This window comes from Eleutherodactylus coqui, chromosome 5 (assembly GCF_035609145.1).
Source record: "Eleutherodactylus coqui strain aEleCoq1 chromosome 5, aEleCoq1.hap1, whole genome shotgun sequence".
NCBI lineage: Eukaryota > Metazoa > Chordata > Amphibia > Anura > Eleutherodactylidae > Eleutherodactylus > Eleutherodactylus coqui.
The window spans coordinates 30,008,060-30,033,411 of record NC_089841.1 but is presented as its reverse complement, the minus strand read 5'-3'; the positions used below and the strand labels follow the sequence as shown (position 1 = coordinate 30,033,411).

The 25,352-nt window shown below is 43.5% G+C and overlaps 1 protein-coding gene across 1 annotated transcript in view; it reads right to left on the bottom strand.

The window, feature by feature from the left end:
* Nucleotides 1–2,195: 2,195 nt before the first annotated feature.
* The window catches only part of LOC136628729 (zinc finger protein 665-like), a 44,733-nt gene continuing 21,576 nt past the window's right edge, over nucleotides 2,196–25,352 (bottom strand). Inside the window, exons 8-13 of the mRNA XM_066604830.1 lie at nucleotides 14,418–14,550; nucleotides 13,830–14,009; nucleotides 13,624–13,747; nucleotides 13,477–13,541; nucleotides 12,283–12,385; nucleotides 2,196–3,272 (exon numbers count right to left, since the gene is read on the bottom strand). Of these exons, the coding sequence (XP_066460927.1) occupies nucleotides 2,425–3,272; nucleotides 12,283–12,385; nucleotides 13,477–13,541; nucleotides 13,624–13,747; nucleotides 13,830–14,009; nucleotides 14,418–14,550 (1,453 nt within the window). The 3' untranslated portion in view covers nucleotides 2,196–2,424. The remainder of the gene's footprint in view (nucleotides 3,273–12,282; nucleotides 12,386–13,476; nucleotides 13,542–13,623; nucleotides 13,748–13,829; nucleotides 14,010–14,417; nucleotides 14,551–25,352) is intronic.

Sequence of the window (25,352 nt, the reverse complement as noted above, 5' to 3'; positions counted from 1 at the left end):
GAATTATAAATGCATCTGTTTCCACTTGTAAAGAACCCCAGTCTGACTGGGGCATGCAGTGTGGGCCGAAGCCCACCTGCATTAACCCTTTCCTATCCAATTTGTATCCTGGTTTTCCTAGGGGGCTTACTCTTTTTCTGCCATTATACAATGGCGCTATATGCTGGCTAAAGCCAGTACTGCATGAGGTGACACGTTGGATAGGCTCCAACAGCAGAGAGGCTGGCAATATACAGTAAAAGAATCCCGACGGCCATCTTCCAACATCGGAGCTGTACAGCCTTAAATCATAATGTCTTCAGAGGTCAGACAGTGGATTGGAAAGGGTTAAGCACGACATTACTACCTCAGCTGTGTTGGGCACTGCAATGGGATATTTTTATGTACCGCCGGTGGGTTCCAGGAAGCCACCCATGCTGTCGGTCGACAGGGACTTCACAATAGGGAGTTGTACCTGCCTGTGTCTATGAATTAAAAAGCCCGGTCTGACTGGGGCATGCAGAGACACCTTGACAGAATGAATAGTGTGTGGCACATAGGTTCCCCATTGCTATGCCCACGTGTGCAGCTCCTGATGGCGGTGGCACAGGATTCTATTTCTCATTGCTTCTGTACAGCATTGTGGGCTATCGCACCGCCACTCTTAAAGAGGGTCGCTGCCTAGCCGTGCCAACCTCTGCAGTGTGTGCCTGCGGTTCCTCCTCATGGCAGACGCACTTCTAAATAGACATGAGGGTGGTGAGGCATTAGGGCAGCTGAAGGCTGCGCAGGGACACTTTGGTGTGCGCTGTGGGGGGGAGGGGGGGCGGCTGGGCAGCATGTAACCCAGGAGAAGTGGCAGTGGAGTGTCATGCAGGCAGTGATTGTGCTTTGTTGGAGGTAGTGTGGTGCTTAGCTAAGGTATGCATTGCTAATGAGGGCTTTTCAGAAATAAAAGTTGTTGGGGGGGGGGCCACTCTTGCCGCTATTGTGGCTTAATAGTGGGACCTGTGAACTTGAGATGCAGCCCAACATGTAGCCCCTCGCCTGCCCTATCCGTTGCTGTGTCGTTCCCATCACTTTCTTGAATTGCCCAGATTTTCACACAAGGAAACCTTAGCGAGCATTGGCGAAATACAAAAATGCTCGGGTCGCCCATTGACTTCAATGGGGTTCGTTACTCGAAACGAACCCTCGAGCATCGCGAAAAGTTCGTCCCGAATAACGAGCACCCGAGCATTTTGGTGCTCACTCATCTCTAGTAAATATTTAAAAAAAACTCAGAGGAAGTTAAATTATGGTTGTTTTTTTAGGGTAGGAAATGAGGTGGTACCTTCCAAAGAAAGTACATGGTATATTTTGGTAAGACCTCTGTCTGTCCAGGCTTGAAAAATTCAGGAATAGTAATTACCAGGGGAAAAAAGAGGATTTCTTAGAAAGGGCAGCAGCGGTAAATGAGGGGAGATTAGCAGATTTTAGCAAAATGTCTCACAATTGGGTTAGTAAACAGGGAATCTGTATATTGGTGTTGTTAACAGGATTGAGTCAATAGTGAAAGGATAAATTTTGCATGCCTCTAGAAAAAAACAAATAGGGGCATTAGTTTTTGGATGGAGAAGAGCTATCTGGGCTGCTTGGTAATATTTAAGAAAGTTTGGAATGCCTAGACCTACTTTCAATCTGTGTCTGTATAGGGTGAGCGAGAGACAATAAGAATGGAGTTTTTCCAAGGCGAAGAGACATTTATTGAAATGTTTTCAGGATGTGCTCTGGGACTTGGAGTAGAAGCACAGTAAAGTAATATATGAGTTTTAGAAGGAATGTCATTTATAGTGAGTTCAGTCTTCCTATCCATGAAATTAAAAAAAAATCAGATTCTCTAGAAGTAATGTGAATTTATGGAGGAGAGGAGCGTAGTTCTGAGCATATAGTGTTGTATAAGAATTAATTATATTTACAGCTAAGTAATCTAGTGATCCAGATAACCATTGGAAAGGGAAATTCAATTGAATATGGGAGACCAGGTGTGAGGGTAACATGACAATAAGATTTCTTGATTTTGGATTGTTAATTGTTATACCCAAGAGCGATCCAAACCTGGACAGTTCTACTACCATAGTAAGTTGGGAATAGAACGGTGGGGAGAAGACACCAACAGTAGAATATCATCTACGAACAAACAAATTTTATGGCAGGCTGATGCAATCTGAATTCCCATGATGTCTGGGTTATTACGGATTTTAATGGTTAGGAGTTACATTGCTGAAACAATAAGAAAAGGGGACAAAGGGTGAAATATTAGACGTACAAGGGTGATATAAAAAGTGTGTTATCTGGATTCTATTTGTTTCTGGATAACGGATATTTATCAGTAATCACATACATTTCTTATTCATCACCTAGTACTCTAAAATTGCGTCCCTTTATTTTCCAGTACACGTCGATTTATGGTTCCAAGTTTTTTTTCTCTCTTGTGTGAATCCTTTGATGTTCAACAAGATGCGATTTTCTTGAGAAGCATTTCCCACATTCTGAACATGAAAACGGCTTCTCCCCTGTGTGAGTTTTCTGATGTTCAACAAGATTTGATCTATCTGTAAAACACTTCCCACATTCTGGACATGAAAATGGCCTCTCGCCTCTGTGAATTCTCTGATGTCTGACAAGATGTGATTTAACACTGAAACGTCTCCCACATTCTGGACATGAATATGGCTTCTCTCCTGTGTGAGTTCTTTGATGTGCAATTAGACCAGACCTTTGGTTATAGCACTTTCCACAAACAGTACATGAAAATGGCCTCTCCCCTGTGTGAATTCTCTGATGTGTAACAAGAGATGTCTTCTGGTTAAAACATTTTCCACATTCTGGACAGGAAAATGGCTTTTCTCCTCTGTGAATTCGTTGATGTCTTACAAGATGTGATTTAACACTAAAATATTTCCCACATTCTGAACATAAGAATGGCTTCTCCCTTTGAACTCTTAAATGTTGAATAAGATATGATTTAACAGTAAAACATTTCCCAAGTTCTGAACATGAATATGGCTTCTCCTCTGTGTGAGCCCTTGCATGTTCTCCCTTTTTGTGACTTTTTTTCTGCTTGTCGGTCTGTGATGAATCAAAAGATGGAACATGCATAAGATGACCAGATGATGAATGTTTGCTGTGAAGGGCTAAGGGGATATCTGGGAAAATGGCAGGTTCTTCATATGTTGCTTGTGTGACATCACAATCCTCTGCTTTACAATCTGCAGATATCAGATGTCCCTCTGAGCTCCCTGTACCATCATCTGCCAAAAATAAATATTTATTACTTTGAGTAATAGAACCTTAAAAATTTACATTGATATTTACAGATTTTTCATACAAGTCATGCAGAAAATGCAATTATTAACTGACTAGGATAGTGGTGGCAAAACAGATGACAACCTAATCGTAGACACCAGAGTGAAGACCAATAAATTATGATGTTTGGCCACCAATCTGTTCTCTTGCAGTTTTTCACTTTTGTGATAAAACCTCCATCTTACTAGTTTCATGTATCAGTGTACACAATATGAGGACTCTGGGGTACCTGAAAAAGTACTTGCAGCAGACTCCTCCAGAAGTCTTGGGTATCTGTCCCTTGTAGCAAAGGCTACAATTAAAAGTACACTGATATACCAAAAGTCATAGGATCCTGTAGGAACCCATGTAGGTCACCAGCAACTCGACGTGGCATCGATTCCACAAGTGGGAAGGAGACATCTGAAAGGATGTTGTGCTTTCTGTGCCATCTAGTTAACCACCCACTGCTTTGTGGTATTTTTAGGTGCAAAATCTTGGGTGTACATAGACCTCTTCACTACATCCCATAAATGCTCAATTAGACTCAAGTCAGGTGAGTATGCAGGTGTAGACTAAGTATGTGATTTCCCTTGTTAAAGCACTGACCAAAGTCTATGCACAGGTGTTCTCTTCCAGACCTAGAGGCAGACACCGGGACAAATATCTTGCAGTCTGGGGATTGAGTATATGCCAAGAAGTTCCTCAGGAAGCACCCTCTTGAGCCTCGATTTGATGGTCCCTACCAGGTGCTTCTGACTACTGCCACCGCTGTGAAACTAGTCAAAAGACCGACTTGGATCCACGCTTCACACTGTAAGAAAGCCTCAGATCCGGGAGACCAGGATAATTCATGCTGTGGACATTACTCTGGTTGGGGCTAGTGAGAGAGTAGGGTGGCAACTAGAATCCTTGGTCGGAGGAATATAAGGGTATGGTTACCTTCTGGTATAACTCATCCAACACTCAAGTAGCCACATATTCCTTCGACTATTGTACTGTGGTCCCGTGTGTAGAAGCAAAATCCCACTGCAGGCTAGATTTAGCTCAGTCCAGCTGGTTATATGACTTATATACCCGGGGAATACAATATGTTTGCGTCACTGATAATGTCTGGGGAGAAGACTGCTGCTATAAGGGATAGAGCAGATGTTCCCGAATGGAAGCTTTCACATAGCCCGTGCCTGTAATTAACCCCCTACACCCTAAAATAAAAAACCTTGCAAGACATGATGGTCATAGCCGACCCTACCTTTGAAGACACCATGACAGTAGAGACTGGCTACTCTGACCGGAATCTCTGGTTGGAGTGGATGAGAGCGACAAATCTAACTGTTTCGTGTGCGGTAGTGCCCAACCACACTTGGGGACGGTCTCCCTAAATCTCCCTGCAGATGCTGAAGAGTGTTTCCTTAGTCTCTTCACTAACACTTCCACTAATTACACTGCTTGTGAGAAGTGGAAAAAGGAATACTCTATAAGCACTTAAGTGCCTCGCCCCGGGGAGAGCATTACTGTCTACCCCAGAAACTACACCTGCTATGCAAACAGGCAGGGTGAAGGGAGATTTTTGGGTAACTCGCCAACGGGGATTGCTCCTCCTACAGTACACTAGGAGGGGAATGGACGCAGAACCAGGTCCAGACCTTAGAAGACATTTAATGGCTTTGTAGGGACATGAGGTTGAGGACCCGTCTGGAAGGTAATTGGACAGGGGAGTGTGCCTTAGCAAAAGTCCTTATGCCTCTCCACATCCTGTCAGACAGCGTTGAGGATAGTGAGGTTACCCCGAATAGTTACCATAGAGCGAGAAGAGAGACTCCTGGTCGTAGTTTTGATCTACACGTGTACATTGACATCATAGGACAGCCAAGGGGGCTACCTGATGAGTTTAAAGCTAGAAATCAAGTTAAAGGTGGGGATTGTGGGTTCGAGTCCATTTTTCCAATCATTACGGTAAATGAAAAAATGTTGACCGGATTAATTATATTTATTATAATCAGCAGCTGTTTATAAATTATACCAGAGATGCCTTACAGAGAGTAGCTGATCAATTAGGACCTACCTTGACTAGGACTTTTCAAAATAGAATGGCCTTCAATATGATTTTATGATGTCTGTAAGATGATAGGGCAAACTTGTTGCACCTACATCCCAGACAATACGGGACCCACAGGTAAAGTCGCAGTTGCCATTAAGAAGCTGACCGCATTATCGGAAGAATTAAAAAGAAACTCAGGGATAACTGACCCTTGGGACCAGTACTTTTCATGGATGAGCGGGTGGCAAAGGATCCTGGCCCAGATGGGCATTGCTCTTGTATTTGTACTGATTATCTTTTCCGTTCTAGTATTTCCCCCTGTGTCCAAAAGACCAGTTAAACTGCTGTTGAAAAAAAAAAAGCTGCTCCCACAATGAGTTTGCTGGATGCATCTCCAAAAGGAGTGGACAAGTCATACACCCCCTTGAAAACCCTAAATCCAACCTTCAATGTGCTCCAGTTATAGGGTCAACGGGAGAGGACAGAGAAAATTACCAGGGAAAGTTAGAGAATAGACATTTCAAGGGGGGATTGTAGTAGAAGTGATGATTAATTAGCGTAAAATGTCTATTAATTTGTATAAACTAGATGTATCATGCAGCTGTAGTGATTGAACTCTGTAGAGGCTAATCGACGCATAATTTCATTATGGTAATTGCTGGACAATGACATGGTAAAAGATGTGTGCTATAACGTTAGCCTAATGTAAAGCTGTAGTGCAGCCTTTTAAGGGTTAAGTCACATAGATATACTTTCAGTCTTACAGTATAGCAATCTTGGGCATCTCTCCCCCCCACCCCGGGATAAAGGGATTCTGTATGGCCCAACGAATGAAAATATATATGTTATTGATGTCATATGTTATACGCCCATAAAGGGCAGGGATTATATGTTTTAATAAAACTGAGGGTCTGAGCATTGTACCGCCCAGACCCAGTTTAGATCCGAGACTAGTAGCTTGTGTCAGGCTGGTTCTTACATAATTAGGAAGCTACAGAATACCCTGTAACCTGCTAGAGAAATTGGCACCCAGAACAGTAGTACCCTGTTGTACCATCTCTAGCTTGGATACAAGATGTGATATTGGAGGCACGGGGGCTCTAGTACCCTGTTGTACCGCCTCTAGCTTGGATACAAGGTGTGATATGGGGGGCATGCAGGCTCTAGTACCTTGTTGTACCATCTCTAGCTTGGATACAAGATGTGATATTGGAGGCACAGAGGCTCTAGTATCCTGTTGTGCCATCTCTAGCTTAGATACAAGGTGTTATATGGGGGGCAAGAACACAGCCAATGGGGGCAACGGTGGGTGTAAAAGGCAGTACATGTAATAAGCGCTGTGAGACCAAATGTCCTTCAGCCCATGGAAATGGTTCCGAAGACACAAGGACCTGTAACGATGGCCTCTCTGGATTGTGGACAACAAAACAGTTGGAACTGCTCATGCTTATTAGTTAATCAGACGATCCTCTATACTGGTGGTCTGGAGGGGGCATCCTGAGCCTGGTCACCTTGTGTGCCCTCACACATCCACTATGATACAGCTATAGGCTGGCTGTTTATGGGCGAGTTGTCATTGCGAGATCAGATTGCATGACACGCTTTCCATAGGCTAACTATGGAAAGCGCAGCTCGACATGCACGAGCGGAGAATCATAGCGATTTTCCGCTTGTGGGATTAAAATCACGGCATGCCACGATGAGCCTATCTATTAAGGCTCATTTAGACACAACGATTATTGCTCAAAAGATGTATTTTGAGTGATAATCGTTGTGTCATTTACATTGCAAGATGATCGTTCAGACCTTGTGCTCCAAAGGATGCAGAGAACAAGTGAGGGGGCCGCTTGTTCTTTGCATCCAGCTGTTCCCTGCTCGTAGCACCTGGCTCTTATACAGCTGAGCATTCTGAGCAGAGGATGCAGAAGACAAGCAGGGGAAAAAGCTGTTTTCTGCACGGAGAGCCCGGCTGTTATACTCCATGCGGTGTATGAAGAACACAACTGGACCACTCTATTCTTCATACTCAGCCTGTCATCAGAGAGCAGGATACAGCTGAAACAATAGTATCAGCTGTATTCCGCTGTGAATCTCTGATAAGGCTCATCGTCAGCATGCTGAAAGACAACGATGAGCGATGGTTTAACCCCTTAGTGACGAAGCCTGTTTGCGCCTTAGTGACGGAGCCAAATTTTGGAAATCTGACATGCGTCGTTCAACGTGGCATAACTCTGTAAAGGCTTAACATATCCCAGTGATTCTGACATTGTTTTTTCGCCACATGTTGTACTTCATTTAGATTGTAAAAAGAGACCGATATAATTTGTGTATATTTATTAAAAGTACCAATATTGGAAACATTTTGAAAAAATTGTCATTTTTTCACATTTTCAACTGTAATATCTCAAATATGTCCAAACATACTGTACAAATTTTTGATAAGATATGTATTTCCATCTGTTTACTTTATTCTGAATGCACACTTGAAAAACTTTTGTGTTTTTTTTTAACCATTTAGAGGACGTACAAATTTAACATTACTTTTCAGCATTTTGAGGAGCACTTTGTTTTCCTGCACCAAGGCAAGTTTGCAAAGGCACATAAGTGTCAGAATAATAGATACACCCACAAATGACCCCATTTTAAAAACTACACTCCTTAGTGTATACACTGAGGGAGGTCATGAGTATTTTGACCCCACCAGTTTTTTTCAGGAATTAGTTCAATTTAGGGGAGAAAAAATAACATTTCATATTTTTGCAAATATGTCATTTTAAAGACATATTTTTTTTCCTATAGAGCCCATGAAAATGAGGATTTACACACCAAAATGGATACCCCCGTTTCTCCCGTGTTCAGAGACATACCCATTGTGGCCCTAATCTCATGTCTGGATGCATAACAGGAGCCAAAATGAAAGGAGTAGTCAGTGTCTTTCAGAACATAAATTTTGCTTGAAGGCGTTTTAGGCCCCATAGCACTTTTGTAGAGCTCTTGAGTGGCCAAAACCAAAGAGAACCCCCACAAGTGACCCCATTTTGAAAACTAGACCCCTTAACGAATTTATCTAGGGGTGTACTGACCATTTTGTTCCCACAGTTTTTGAATGAATTGAAGCAAAGCAAAAGGAAAAAATTGTGATTTTCGTTTTTTTGGCAATTCTGTCGTTTTAAAAACTGCTTTTTTGGTACAGCACACACATGAATGAAGACTTGCACCCCAAAGTGGATACCCCTGTTTCTCCCGTGTTCAGAGACATACCCATTGTGGCCCTAATCTTTTGTCTGGATGCACAACGGGGCCCAAAATGAAAGGAGTAGTCGGTGGCTTTCAGAACAGAAATTTAGCATGAAGGTGATTTAGGGCCCCATTGCCCACTTGTAGAGCCCTTGAGCGGCCAAAACGACAGAGAACCCCCACAAATGATCCCATTTTGAAAACTAGACCCCCTAACGAATTTATCTAGGGGTGTACTGTGTATTTTTACCCTACAATTTTTGAATAAATCTAAGCAAAGCAGTAGGAAAAAAATTACAATTTTCATTTTTTTGGCAGTTGTATCAATTTAAAAACTGTTTTTTTTGTACAGCACACATAGGAATGAAGACTTTCACCCCAAAATTGATACCCCTGTTTGTCCCATGTTCAGAACCATACCCCTTGTGGCCCTAATCTACTTAAAGGACGCATGGCTAGGCCTATAATGGAAGGAGCACCCGTTGGATTTTAGGGTACAACGGAATAAATTCCAGGCCCCATTGCCCACTTATAGAGCCATTGAGCGTCCAAAACTATAGAGAACCCCCACAAATGACCCCATTTTGAAAACTAGACCCCTTAATGAATTCATCTAGGAGTGTACTGCGTATTTTGACCCCACAGTATTTGAATAAATTTCAGCAAAGCAGAAGGAAAAAATTACGATTTTCATTTTTTTGGCAATTTTGTCAATTTAAAAACAGTTTTTTTTGTACAGTGTACATAGGAATGAAGACATTCACCCCCAAATGGATCCCCCCGTTTGTCCCGTGTTCAAAAACATACCCATTGTGGCCCTAATCTACTTACAGGAAACATGGCAAGGCCTGTAATGGAGGGAACACCCGTTGGATTGCAGGGCACAACTGAATACATTCCAGGCCCCATTGCTCATTTGTACGGAATAAAAATTGACTCCCTAAAATCCCCCCCCCCCTCCACGTCCTTTTCGGCATTCCCCAAATCTTAGATAAAAGTAATAATGTGAACTGTGTGGTATTTCCAAAGACGGGTAATTATGGAGGCTGGTTGGGATGGGCACATAGGGCAATAAAATCTGGTATCCCCCCTCCTCTCATGCTTTTTGGGGGTCATTTTTTGACCTCAGTGGCGGGGATGGGGTGTAAAAAGTGGCGCTCTGTGAGTCTCCGTAAGCTTGATGAGGTGCGGTGGTCTCACACAGAAGGCGCTCAACAAGGTGCTCCTGGAACTGCAGGAAGGCGAGCGTTCCCGGGGCTTCTTGTAAATTGCGTATTACAGGTAGCGGTCTGAATAACGCCGGACTTACACAGCCGTAGGTGGATCCCAGCTGTGAGCCCGGCTGTGACCCTGTGTACGGCCGCGTAATGTACTGCGCATAACTGCGTACTTACACAGGCGGTCATGCGCAGTACTTTTTTTTTTTTGTTGTTTGTATTTCCCGCACCATCGCTTAGCGATGACCCGGGTACCCGCAGCCTGTACACAATGTAGTCGCGTATGGGCTGCGGGTATATCCGCGACCATGGAGCACAATGGGCTCTATGTTGCTGATATCCGCGGTAAAATAGAACCTGCTGCATTCTCTTTTCTGCGAGTGGATTACACAATTCCAACCCGCTAATGTGAGCGGAATTGTGTAATCCAATGCGATTGATCTGCGTATTACCGCTAATCAAACGCATGCGGAATCCGTAATTCCTATCCGGTCATGTGAGACCGGCCAAAGGTAGATCGCTACCTTTTTATCACGTGACCGGGGACCGCTCAATGAGGCCACCCGTCACTGCTCCAGGCTCTCGGTGACCGTTGGTCGCCGAGAGCAAGGAGATTTTACGTTTCCTGGGCTCCCCGACTCCTGCGCATGTGTGCGGTGTTTTGCCGGCGGTCGCATGCGCAGAATACGGGAAAGTTCACGGAAGAAGATTGCGTCGGGGTGCAAATATGGAGGCCTCCGGTAAAAAGTTTTATCTCCTCTCACCGATCGCATCGGTGAGGGGAGATGAACCTTCCCCTTTTTTTATCTTTTACGTGATCGCCATTATTCTTTGGATAACGGCGAACACGTGACCAGGAACCGCTCACCGCGGCCCCCCGTGAAATCTACAGGCTCTCGGCTAAGTTTTGTAGCCAGGAGCAGGGAGATTTTAAAAAACCTCGGCTTTTGCGCATGCGCCTGCCACATTGGCGAAGGGCGCGTGCGCAGAAGCTGGGGTGTGGTCTGTGGATAAATCCGCAGGCCTTAGGTATGTCATTTCATCCTCCCTCACGGATATGATCCGTGGGGGGAGATGAAACGCAAGCTTTTTTTTTAACTTTTTAAAACTTTTTTTTACTTTTTGCACTTTTTTTTTTTTACCTTTTACCCCTTTTTTTATTTTTATTTTTTAACTTTTTGCACTTTTTTTTTTACTTTACATGATCACTGTCATCCATTGGATGACAGTGATCATGTCCCTGGTGACATCCCTCTGCTCTTGGCTACACATGGCAGCCAGGAGCAGAGCAATTTTGAATTTCCCGGGGCTCGAGCCCCTCTGTGCACGCGCCCGATGTCAATCATCGGGCGCGCATGCGCAGACGGGGATTTCGGGTCCCGGGACATCGGGACATCGCAGAGGACCGGGGATGAGTATCTTCACCTCCCCTCATGGATCCGATCGATGAGGGGAGGTGAAACTTTTCTTTTGTTTTACTTTTTCAACTTTTTCGCGATCACCGCTATCGCAATGGATAGCGGTGATCGCGGGCCCGGGGACTGCTCACAGTGGTCCCCGGTAACACCTCCTGGTTCCCGGCTACCTTCAGGAGCCGGGAGCCAAGAGATTTTAAATTTGCCGGGGACACCCAGGCTTCTGCGCGTGCGCGTGACGTCATCGGCTGGCGCGCATGCGCAGAAGACCGCCGGCGGGTCCGGGAGGACCCGATCTCCGGGGGACACCGGGAACAAGCCGCGTGAGTATTTTCAGCTGCTCTGATGGATCCGATCCATCAGGGCAGCTGAATCTTTACTTTTTTTCACTGTTTTGTTTACTTTTTTGCGATCGGCGCTATGCATTGGATAGCGCCGATCGCAATGCCGGAGGGGACTGCCCGCATCCTGGGATGACAGCTCCATGCTGTCGGCTACCTGCGGGCACCGACAGCATGGAGCTGTCACGTCCTCAGGCCAGTGGGCATCAATCCAAAGAGGATGCATAAAACTACGTCCTCTAGGATTAAGGCCCACTTTCTGAGGACGTAGTTTCCCGATGGGGCAGTCGTTAAGGGGTTAATGAAAACTGCACAATGTCAGTGCAGTTACACACAATGATTATCGCTTAAAAAATGGCTTGAGCAATTTCTGACTATAATCATTGTGTTTAAATGCGCCTTTAGATAGGCTCATCACAGAGACCTGTCAGTGCTCCCCCCTCCTCTCCCTCACTAGCGATATTCCATAATGGCCGTGGATAGGTGGCCTTACAGTGCCATACCAGTCATGTTGGTTTTCAAAAGATCTGTAAATGCCCATCATGTGTTATCACCTATAATGGTATCACATGTCATCCACATTTAGTTTGTACTTTGGCTGAATAGGGGAATATATAGTGGAAACTGACAGATCCCAGAGTTTATAAATCTACATAACTATCAGCAGCCGCTGACCGAGGAGAATCAGTGACTCTTCTCTGCTGTATTTAGTGGTTACTACTCACCTGGGTGGTTACCTGTAGGAATCTCCACCTTAATTTCTTGTTTGACCCTCACATTTTTCTTTGTAGTATTAATATCGGTCAGATCTTCATCCTGATACAAAAGCTGTGAGACAAATATTGTAAAAGTCAGCAGACAGTTGGAGAAGTTGTGTGGAAGGTTTTGCATGCCCAGAAAAGATCATTAATCACCATGAAGACCAAAAATGCCCTGACAGAAGTAGTTATCTGAGCCACACAGCTGCAGGTCTAGAAGCCGGACATAGATATTATGGTATATCTGGCATGGCTAGACACGCTGCACGTTGTCTCAGTGGAGACACATCTCCACGTCTACCAGACACATCTGCTGCTTGTCTCGGGGGAAATAAAGGAGCAGATAGATATAAATCTAACCTGCTGGATAGACATTACAGGGGGTTCAAAGACGGGCAACTAAATTAATAAATTGAATGGGAGGATTGAAATACCCAAAGAGGCTATCAAAATTAGGATTATTCACCCTAGAAAAGAAGACGGTTAAGCGTCGACCAAATAACGATGTATAAATACATGAGGGGACAATACAAGGATCTCTCCCATGATCTGTTTACACCCAGGACTGCGACTGTAACGAGAGGGCATCTACTACGTCTAGAAGAAAGCAGGTTTTATCACCAACACAGAAGGGAGTTCTTTACTGTAAGAGCAGTTAGACTGTGGAGCTCTCTGCCTAAGGACGTGGTGATGGCAAAATCCATAGAGGAGTTTCAGAGGGGACTAGATGCCTTTTTAGAGCACCACGACATTACAGGATATAGACATTAAAAAACAAGAGGGATTGTTAGTCCGAGTCTTGGAGTCAGGTAGGAACTTTTCAAATGTTGATCCAGAGATTATTCTGTCTGCCATTATGGAGTTGGGAAGGAATTTTTCCCCCCAAAATGGGCTAAGTTCGCTTCTGCCTCACTGAGGTTTTTTGCCTTGATTTGTATCTACATGGGTTGAAAACTATGTTATGTTATGTTGGCTCCTTATTCCCACCAGCAGTCTCCACCTCCAGAAAACTGGGAGAAGATCCAGACAACATGTAATGTCTCTGGTCAGCGGTAATCCTGCCATCTCCATCGGCCTCATCACACAAGTAGAAGACATCTAATAAGACAAAAGACAAGAGCTTCACAGCCTTCTACAGATCAGAGCGACATCTCCACCTACCTGATGGTCCTGTGGAAGAAGAGGACGGGAACATCTCTTTGGTGGGCTTCTCTTACTGGATGGAACTGGAGGAAACACAGACAGACACTGAAGTCATTCTTTACATACAGATAATAAAGTCCCCGTGTATTTAGTCCTGTCTATTACCTGGTGATGTGAGCGGCTGGCGGGTCTCCATCATGGTGTCCTTGTACAGATCCTTGTGTCCTTCTAAATACTCCCACTCCTCCATGGAGAAATAGACAGCGACATCCTGACACCTTTTAGGAACCTGACAACACAATATACAGTCATCACCCAGAAGCCTCCAGCGCTGTTACTGTATAATGTCCCAGCATTCCCTGCAGCATCACCTCTCCAGTCAGCAGCTCAATCATCTTGTTGGTGAGTTCTAGAATCTTCTGTACATTGATATCCTCATGTATTAGGGGGTGAGGTGGGGACCCCATAATTGGGCTCAGGGGTCTTCCCCATCCATCACACACAGGGGCCCAAGAGCCATCACTCGAGGTCTTCTTCACTACTGTGTAATCCTGTATAGGGAGAGACAGTAATAAATATCACTACAGACATTTCCAGAGTCCATCACCTCTCCAGTGACATGATCTGTTATTACCATAGATAAGAATGATATAATGTGACATCATCAGAATCTCTCCCCTCCTCAGTAACATCACCTGTTATTACCGTAGATAAAAATGATGTAATGTGACATCATCAGAATCTCTCCCCTCTCCAGTGACATCATCTCTTTTAACCATAGATAAGAATGATGTAATGTGACATTATTAGAATCTCTCCCCCTCCAGTACCAACATCTGTTTTTACCATTGTAGGAATGACGTAATGTGACATCATTAGAGTCTCTCCACCTACAGTGACATCATCTGTTATTACCATAAATAATCATTATGTAATGTGACATCATCAGAATCTCTCACCTCTCCAGTAAGCTGGAAGATTATCTCTAGGGTGAGATTTAATACACTCTCCGCCATCTTGTTCCTGTCCTTCTCCATCCTTAATTGGTTAGTCAGGAAAAATACTTTACTGAGCAGATACCAACGGAGGATCCTATATTGTAGGGATGGAAAAAAGAGGAGAATATAAAAACCATAACAAAATTCAATGTAAAAAATACATTTACTGGAGAGAACAAGAGTGTGCATTCCCACAGAAAAATTGCTGCGGAACAAATCCCATTCACTCACAGTAGAAAAAAAATCCATAGCGGAAAAGAGGCTTTCTATGGATTGTGGAAAAGCAATGGATCTTCATGAAAGTTTCATTTCACCAAAATCACAAAAATTTGCAAGAACGTCCCTTGATGATTTTGGCCTGCGATGTGTAACCATACCCCTAGAGGAAGCATTTGAGGAGATATTAATGTTTTCTAATCCTCCATCGGACCTTGACCAGCATGCAGATTTGCCTGCATAGCTCCACTGTCGGAGGAGTTCTGACTCATGTGCATACAGTGTCCCGGTGGGCGCTCCACTGTCAGAGGTTCTCCAGCACATGTACTTCCTGTTAGCAGTCTGGGCACTGTTATGCCGGAAGTTTCCAAGCACAATGACATAACGTATCTTAATTTTCATGGTCACTTTCATCGCTGAGCTGTCCTTCACCATCACTCCCCTCCACAATTTAAATTTGAATTTCCTCATCAGTAAGGCTGGGTTCACACTGGGCGGATTCCAATCGTAAATCTCGCAGTTTGGCTGCAGCGAAAAACCGCGAGATTTCTGCTAGGAATCCGCTGCTTCAAAACCCGTGGCTCCTCCGCTGCGGCCAGCGCTCCTATAGAGGAGAGCGCGGCCACAGCGGAAGAAGAAAAAAAAAGGAACATGCTGCAGCCGGCGAATCTGTGCTGCAGTGCCGGATTCGCCGTCCCGTGAGGACGAGATTTCTGAGAAATCTCATGCACATAGCTGGCTAATCCCAGGATTAGCGTCTGCAGGCAGATTTGAAGCAGGAAAATTCCAGACGGAATTTCCGCGGCAAATTAACCCAGCCTAACACTCTCCAATTTTCCCTCTCTAATTTTTGAATCAACAGCACAAGAATTTATAGCACTGCACCGCAGGAATGCACCGCCGGTGCAATAACATAATGTCTTATGCCATCGCTCCGACGATATGAGGATAGTGAAAGGTGGATTATGGAGGATAGTGATGGTGAAGTAGCGTTCAGCGATGAAAGTGACCGTTAGGAACATGTTACTGTTTTTAGTGATAATACTTCCAGTGATGAAAAAGAACGTGGCGATAATTTGCTACCCGTTACAGGTAGCTGGAAGGAATATCGTGATGGTAATGGGGATCCTATACAGTTCTCATACACAGTGATGTAACAGGGATCCACCTTTCCACAAAGTGCTCACACAAAAACAGACAGAGAATGTTTCCAGGTGTTTTTCACCTATGAACATTGTGGCGAAATTGTGGCTGTGACAAGTCTGTATGCAGTAAAAAAAAACAAAAATCCAAAAGCTTACCAAAATATTAGCACTCCTGGAAGAATTTTTGCCAGAAGAAATGAAGGCATTCTTTGGAGTCTAATGAACATGGCTCTGAATTTGAAGCCACAATTAGTAAAGCATTTGACAAAGTATCTCATACCATACTTATTGAAAAAAATGACCAAATATGGGATTGACAAGGCAACTGTTAGGTGGATTCAGAACTGGCTGAGTGATTGTATGCAAAAAGTGGTCATAAATGGCTGCACATCCAAGTGGAAGAATGTATCAAGTGGGGTACCACAAGGCTCTGTCCTAGGTCCAGTGTTGGTCAACATTTTTATAAATGATCTGGAGGAGGGAATTGAGGGAAAACTGATCATGTTTGTCAACAACACAAAGCTAGGAGGGATAGCTAACACTGGAGAAAAGAGAGAGACGATTCATAAAGATCTGAACAAGCTTGAACAGTGGGCCGTTGAATGGTATTTAACAAGGAAAAATGCAAAGTCCTCCATCTGGGCAAGAAAATGAAAAAAAGCACATACTGAATGGGAGGAATTCAACTTAGCAGCAGAACATGTGAAAAAAATACTTGGGTATACTAATAGATCACAGACTGAACATGAGTCAACAGTGTGATGCAGTAGCAAACACAATTGGTACAATAGTACTTAACAAGGCAAACACAATTTTTGGATGTATTTAAAGAGGCATAGAGTCTAGATCCCGTGAGGTCATTATCCCCCTCTACTCTTCCTTAGTCAGACCTCATCTGGAATATTGTGTCCAGTTCTGGCCATCCCAATTTAAAAAAGACATTGACAAACTGGAGCAAGTTCAGAGAAGAGTTACCAAGATGGTGAGTGGTCTGCAAACCATTTCCTATGAGGAACGGTTAAAGGATCTGGGAATGTTTAGGTTGCAAAAAGAAGGCTGACAGGAGACTTAATAGCTGCCTACAAATATCTGAAGGGCTGTCACAGTGCAGGGGGATCAGCCCTATTCTCATTTGCAGAAGGAAAGACTAGAAGCAATGGGATGAAACTAAAAGAGAGGAGACACTAATTAGATATTAAAAAAAAACAACTTTCTGACAGTGAGGGTGATCAATGAGTGGAACAGGTTACCACGGGAGGTGGTGAGTTCTCCTCCAATGGAAGTGTTCAAACAAAGGCTGGACAATATCTGTCTGGGATTATTTAGTGAATTCTGCACTGAGCAGGAGGTTGGCCCAGAAGACTCTGGAGGTCCCTTCCAACTCTACCAGTCTATGACTGCTGTACCAATGAATGGCAAGACTGAACCCCATTCTTCAAGGATGTTTTCTCCCGCCTCCATTTTCTACAAAAATTTGGGATGATGCATTTAGTTGTTCCTGTTGCTATGCAAGGGAGTGCATGTACCCAAGGAGGCAAGGTGAAGAACATCAGTGATTACATCGACAAAAAAAACCCTGTATGTTCCTGGAAAAAAATGTGGCTATAGATGAGAGCGCAGTGGGCTTCAAGGCAAGGGTTCAATTCAAGTGCTACAATCCAAAGAAGCCAAAAAATTGGAGCCTACTAAGTTTTTGCCTGTGTGATTTAGAAAATGGCTATATATTTTTGGACATTGCCTATTATGGCAAGACCACCACAGAAAGATTTATTCACTATTTTGTGTCTTGGATTCTGGTTTCAGTTTGCTTTTGAAAGGCCAAACAAGTGGTACGGGCTATCACATCTTAAAGGGGTTGTCCCGTGCCGAAACGGGTTTTTTTTTTTTTTCAACCCCCCCCCCCCCCCCCGTTCGGCGCGAGACAACCCCGATGCAGGGGTTAAAAAAGAACACCGGAGAGTGCTTACCTGAATCCCCGCGCTCCGGTGACTTCTTACTTACCTGATGAAGATGGCCGCGGGGATCTTCTCACTCGGTGGACCGCAGGGCTTCTGTGCGGTCCATTGCCGATTCCAGCCTCCTGATTGGCTGGAATCGGCACGTGACGGGGCGGAGCTACACGGAGCTACACGGAGCCCCATTCAGAAAAGAAGAAGACCCGGACTGCGCAAGCGCGGCTAATTTGGCCATTAGACGGTGAAAATTAGTCGGCTCCATGGAAACGAGGACGCTAGCAACGGAGCAGGTAAGTGAAAAACTTCTTATAACTTCTGTATGGCTCATAATTAATGCACAATGTACATTACAAAGTGCATTAATATGGCCATACAGAAGTCTATAGACCCACTTGCTGCCGCAGGACAACCTCTTTAATGGACAGGTTCTACACAAGCCTTCAACTTGTTTGGGAATTTCATGACATGAAAATGCATACTACCAGAACAGTTATGGCTTGTAGCAAGGACTTTCCTAGTAAACTTAAAAAGAAAAAAAAATTTCAGGAATTTCAAGTTTGTGCCTATGAATGCGAGAGGAAAATGATGTGCCTCTAACTCCAAGATAAGAGGAAGGTGACAATGCCGAGTGCATTCTATGGCCTTCAAACACAGTTGGTCTCCGGTTATCGGAAGAAACAGATAGTTTATATTCAAAACCCAACCATTATTTTGGACTACACAAAGTTTACGGGAGGAGCGGACAGAGCTGATCAGTACTGTGGATGCTACGGATCTACCAGAAGATCCTACTAATGTTGGAAAAACTTCTTCTGGCTGCTGGAAGTTGCAGTTGTGAACAGCGCCATCTCCACAGATATGAAGACACACCTTTTCATACAGAAAAACTCCACTCAGCTTGAGGACAACATGAGGAACACAAATCAAGAAGGAGAGGAAGACCATCAACTTTGGAGGTTGAGGAAAGACCTAATGCGAAGATGCATTTCCTCATGGGAAACAAAACAAATCCACAAAGTATTGCATGAGTCAGGAGTTTTAGAATACCCGAACCACGGGCAGCATAAAATCCCAACAGGCGCCCACTGCCAACCTCTCTGTTCTACTCTGAGCCACTGAGGTGGTTTACACTCGGCCAAGATTCTCGGACCCAAGTTGTGCGTTGCAAGTGGCACTAATCTCACACGTACGTTGACACCATTTTTTGGAATGGGGTTGTACAGGTAAACGATTTTCTTCCCACATTGCAATCGTATCTTTGGACGTGCCATCGCATCGCCCATTGTCTTCAGTGGGGCCGTCAATTTTTAATTCAGCACATCACCCAATGCAATGATGGGATGCGTAAAAAACGTGGTCGAACGCCTATGTGAGAGCAGCCTGAATGACGTGCTACATTTCTTTTGTGGGTTAGTACAATTACAACAGTACAAAATTATACATACTTTTTGGGGATTTTCCACTTTTGCAAAATGAAAACGCTTCTTTTGGAAAATATTTTTTTTTACACTGTTGCATTCAAAGCCCTATGACTCATTTTCCTATGGATGGAGCTCTATGGCGGGCTTTTTTCTAGCATGATAACTAAAGTTTCTTATAGTACCCTTTGGGATACACATGGCTTCTTTGAACACTTTTATTGTGTTTTTTGGGAGGTTAAAAAAAATTTGTCTCAGTTTTTTACATTTTTTTTTTATAGTATTTGCAATGCAGGATAAAAAAAATCGTGTCCACAAACACATGTTTTTATATTTTTTTAACATTTTTATTTTTTTTTAAAGAGGGGAAAGTATACACAAAAGGTTTTTCGGTGTTTGGGGGGGGGGGTTTACTATTTGTATGTTTTTTTTTACATTTTTGTTTACTGTTTGTTTCTCTGTAGGGGACTTGAACTTGCAATCCAGTGATCGCATTGATAATACATTGCAGCACTACTCTATTCCTAGCAATTACAAGTCGCAGCAGATGCCATTGTCTGCTTTGGCAACCCAGCGGTCCTCTGTGATTTTATAGAAGAGGGCCAATGACATCAAAATTGGAGTCCCCTTTACAACATTGATTGTGGCATGTAAAGGGTTAACATCAGGGAACAGCATTCTCACTGATCCCCGCTGTTGCAGTGGGAGGCTGGCTGTTAGTCACTGCCGACTCCCGCTTACTTCTGAGCATGTGCCATCCACAAGATGTAAGTTTACATCAGTCTGCATGAACCCCTTCCCACTACGGACGTAAACTTACATCCTGTGGCGGGAAGGGGTTAAAAGAAAGAAGTGCAGCCAAACAAAGGCAGGGGCCAAATGATCGCTGGTCCCCCTGGAACACATAATCCGTCCGCAGAGCTGACCGACACGCTCATTGTCTAACACATGCACTGACACCAAATATCGGGAGTTTTAGATTTTTTAGCTATAAAAGCCGTTTTCAGGTTTTCCTTTTAATTAATGTCGATAGTTTTTCAAACCCTTTTTCAGTCCTCCTGCTGGACGTGATCGCGCCCGATGGATTACCCCATGTGATCTGTATTGCAGTGACATTGGCGAGCGCGATATCTCTGGGTTCATTCACACATGCAGATATTTTATGTGATTTTCCATCATGTGACAAACAAAACAACCCGTCCGATTCACGGACCGAAATAAGCCATAGAAGTCAACTGGAGTCCGCAACCACACACAAAGCAGCCACATTCACCGCAGATCGGTCAGTAAACCGCAAGATTTTTTTTGCGCATCTAAATATTCAGCGCTTTACACAAAAATGCACCCCAAAAAGACCAACGTGAATACGCGGCGTATTCAAGAACTGAAAACCGCATATGCCTCATTTACAGGAGCCCTCAGCTGAGGAGGAAAGCCAAGGCTATCAGTTCCCTGGCAGTGAAGGGGTTAATCCACCCCTCCCCCAGGGGCCCTGACATGAGGGGACACACTTACCTCTACCAGCACAACCAAACAGCAGCTTCCAGGACCTGTGATGATGTCACCGTCATGTGATCAGTCACCTGTGTGGGAGGAGTCAGTGATCACATGGCAAGGGGGTGATCCGTGTACACAGGACTCTACTGTGCTCATTGTGATCCCTGCTGGATAAGCTAAAGGGACGGCCATCGTGGACTTAATATTAACTAACAGACCTGACAGAATAATAGGGGTGCTGGTTAGGGGGAACCATAATATATCATACATTTCAACTTGTCCTTCGAGAGGGTTTTATCGAGGAACTGTGAAAATACTAAACTTTAGGAAGGTCAAGTTCCATCAGCTTAGTGATAACCTGAACCTTAGTGACTGAGATAATAAGAGTGCAAACAATAAATGGGAAACATTTAAAAACATCCTAATTACTTACTGTGAGAGATTCCTACCATACTGGAATAAAGAGTAATAGAATAAAACAAATGTGGCTTAATAAGGATGTAAAGGGGCAATAAACAGCAAAAAGAAAGCTTTTCATCTACGAAAACAAGAAGGCCGCGAAAAAGCACTAAAAACCTATAAGGAAAAAAATTATGTAAAACTCAGATAAAAGCAGCAACGATGGAGACAGAGAGAAGTATTGCTAATCAGAGTAAAACTAACCCTAAACTGTTTAACTATATTCATAGTAAAGAGATTAATACCGAACGTGCTGGCCCTTTAATAAATAATGTAGGAGAAATTGTAGAGAGTGATGAGGAGAAAGCAAATCTATTAAATAGGTTTTATCCAGTGTATTCAAGAAGGAAAATAAAATGTCAGGTGAAATGCAGAGTGATAAAATAAACTCTCGACTAAATGTCACCAGTCGAACCCAGGGGAGGTGAAATTACTTACCTAAGACCTCTTGTAATGTCCCCCGAAGGGATCTTTATCCAACGACCTTTCCCCAGATTCAGCGCATGCGCCTGCTGGCAAAATGCACACAAGCTGGGGAGGGTCCAGGAAATTTAAAATCTCCTTGCTCCTGGCTACTAAAGGTAGCCAAGAGCCTGGAGCAGTGACCGAGGGCCACGGTGAGCGGTCCCTGGTCATATGATCACCGTTACCCAATGAATAATGGCAATCACGTTAAAGTTAAAAACAGTTGAAGTTTGATGCTCCTTTCGGTTTGGGCTCCGTTGTGCATAAAGACATAAGATGAAAGCCACAATGGGTATGTCTCTGAATATGGGACAAACAGGGGGATCTATTTTGGGCTGCAAGTCTTCATTCATGTGTGTGCTGTGCAAAAAAACCCTGTTTTTAAAATGACACAATTAGCAAAAAAAAATAAAAATTGTAATTTTTTACTTCTGCTTTGCTTAGATTAATTTAAAACTGTGGGGTCAAAATACACTGCACACCCTGTAAGATACTGAGGGGTGTGATAGTGGATGGTCGTTATGTCGCCCCCTAGGTTCCGCTATTATGCCTGGTGGGGCTGGAGGAAGTTCATCTCCCACTGTTTGAGACATGAAAGTCCAGGAGTGCAATGTAATCTCCAGCAAGTAGTTGCTGGAGGTCTTTTCTTTAAAAGTCTTTGGGCCTGGATTTTTGGAATGGATGGCAGGCTGGTAGTGGGGCCATCTATTCCACTTCCTCCACTCCGAGTTGTGGGGCAAGGCTAATCAGCACTGGTACTAAAGGTGGGCCAGGAAGAGGTATATAATTGGCAGTTTTCACTGACAGAGAGACTGAATTGCTGCTGGACCCTGGCAGTCTGTTATACCTGCTGGAGGTAAAAGCCTTGTTGTTTTATGCACCTGCAGTAAGTGACCTGTTCAGGCAGGGACTGTCTGAGAAGTTAATGCTGGAGAACCTGGACTATTGTTTTCATACCTGAAGCCAAGGCTGGATTTTCTTTTGATTTATTGGACTCAAAAATTAATACAGGTCACACCTGTACTTGGACTTTAAACATGTCTCTGTCTCTGACTGCTGAACACCCTGCAAACCTGCACTCTACCGAGCTGTCTTCCCACAAGCCCTAAATAAATTTGTTAAGGGGTCTAGTTTTCAAATGGGGTCATTTGTGGGGATTCTGCATCGTTTTGGCCGCTCAATGGCTCTACAGGTGAGCAATGGGGCCTAAATCACTTTTAAGCAAAAGGACTTCTGAAAGCCACCGGCTGCTCCTTTCGGTTTGGGCCCCATTGCGTATACAGATATAAGATTAGGGCCACAATAGGTATGTTTCTGAACACGGGACAAGCAGGGGGTTCTATTTTGGGGTGCAAGTCTTCATTCATATGTGCGCTGTACAAAAAAAACTGTGCCAAAAAAATGAAAATCGTAATTATTTCAGCCAGGCGTTCAACTGTTGTTCATGTTAGGCCCCCAGTTTGCAGGTTCAATATGGCGCTGCAGCTAGCAGACAGAGATGGGGCAGTATTTATTAAAAACCAACAGAAACTTTACAAAAGTGGTAGAACTTCACTCCATAGGAAAGTACTAATTATGTAACCGTTACATGTTCTAACAAGACTTCACACCTACATCTATATCAGGGGTGTCAAACTTATTTTCACTGAGAGCCACATTAGTATTATGGTTGCCTTCAAAGGGCCAATTGTAACTGTTAGACTATATAGCAATATCCCAGTAGTAATAGGGTCCCCATACTGACCCCCGGTAGTAATTATTGATTCTTGTAGTAATCCCAGTAGTAATGGAGCCCCCCCCTATTGACCTCTAGCCAGGCAGCATCCCTATAGGCACTGGTGTACGGTGAGGGGAAGCAGGGGTCGCAACGGCGAGCCGGCCCTTGCACTGAGGGGGCCCAAGGGGACCGGCGCTGTCGGCTGCATGATGGCTGAAAAGGGAGAAAAGAGGAGAGAGACTGGAGGCAGCGCCGCAGGTCGGCACTCACAGAGGGGAGGGCTGTTACACGTGGAGTCGGCAGCCAATAACAGGCTGTAGACTCCCATGGCGCGGCCCTCCAACTGATAGGCTGCAGCTGTGAGTGGTCACAGCTGCAGTCTATGAGTCTGCCGACCAGCGATTACCAGGGGAAGGGGCTAGTGTGTCTCTACTCACCTCCGAAGCGCTGGATGCACAGGACCTGCAGGAGGACCTGTGGCTGCAGATCACATGACCAGGCTCTGGTCATGTGATCAAAGGACGGGACTTTCCATTACAGGCTGCCCAGAGACTGCTACAGAGGTGAGTAGAGGAGAAATTGTAATTATATATGTATAGCTGGCATAAGTTATACCAGCTGTATATATATAATTATATACTGGAGATCCGCAGGTTACACCAGCATGGGACATACCACTATATACAGGGATATAGGGGGATATACAGCCTGTATATAGTGATATAGACCATGCTGGTATAACCTGGCCCAGTTTATGTCAGCATGCTCTATATTACTATATACAGAATGTATAACTTATATCAGCTGTACATGTATAAATACTGTATATACAGAAGATATCCAATTTTGGCCGATATCACTGTATACAGGAAATGTATATACTTATACATCTCCTGTATATAATTATATATGTACAGCTGGTATAAGTTATACATCTCCTGTATATAATGATATGGACCATGCTAGTATAACCTGGGTATCTCCTGTATATAATTACATATGTACAGCTTGTATAACCTGGATAATATACTGTATATAATTATATTTGTACAGCTGGTATAAGTTATACATCTCCTGTATATAGTGATATGGACCATGCTAGTATAACCTGGGTATCTCCTGTATATAATTACATATGTACAGCTTGTATAACCTGGATAATATACTGTATATAATTATATATGTACAGCTGGTATAAGTTATACCTCTTCTGTATATAGTTATATATGTATAGCTGGTATAACCTGGGTATCTCCTGTATATAATTATACATGTACAGCTGGTATAAGTTATACATCTCCTGTATATAGTGATATGGACCATGCTAGTATAACCTGGGTATCTCTTGTATATAATTACATATGTACAGCTTGTATAACCTGGATAATATACTGTATATAATTATATTTGTACAGCTGGTATAAGTTATACATCTCCTGTATATAGTGATATGGACCATGCTAGTATAACCTGGGTATCTCCTGTATATAATTACATATGTACAGCTTGTATAACCTGGATAATATACTGTATATAATTATATTTGTACAGCTGGTATAAGTTATACATCTCCTGTATATAGTGATATGGACCATGCTAGTATAACCTGGGTATCTCTTGTATATAATTACATATGTACAGCTTGTATAACCTGGATAATATACTGTATATAATTATATTTGTACAGCTGGTATAAATTATACATCTCCTGTATATAGCGATATGGACCATGCTAGTATAACCTGGGTATCTCCTGTATATAATTACATATGTACAGCTTGTATAACCTGGATAATATACTGTATATAATTATATATGTACAGCTGGTATAAGTTATACCTCTCCTGTATATAGTTATATATGTATAGCTGGTATAACCTGGGTATCTCCTGTATATAATTATACATGTACAGCTGGTATAAGTCATACCTCTCCTGTATATAGTTATATGTGTACAGCTGGTATAGGTTATACCTCTCCTGTATATAGTTATATATGTATAGCTGGTATAACCTGGGTATCTC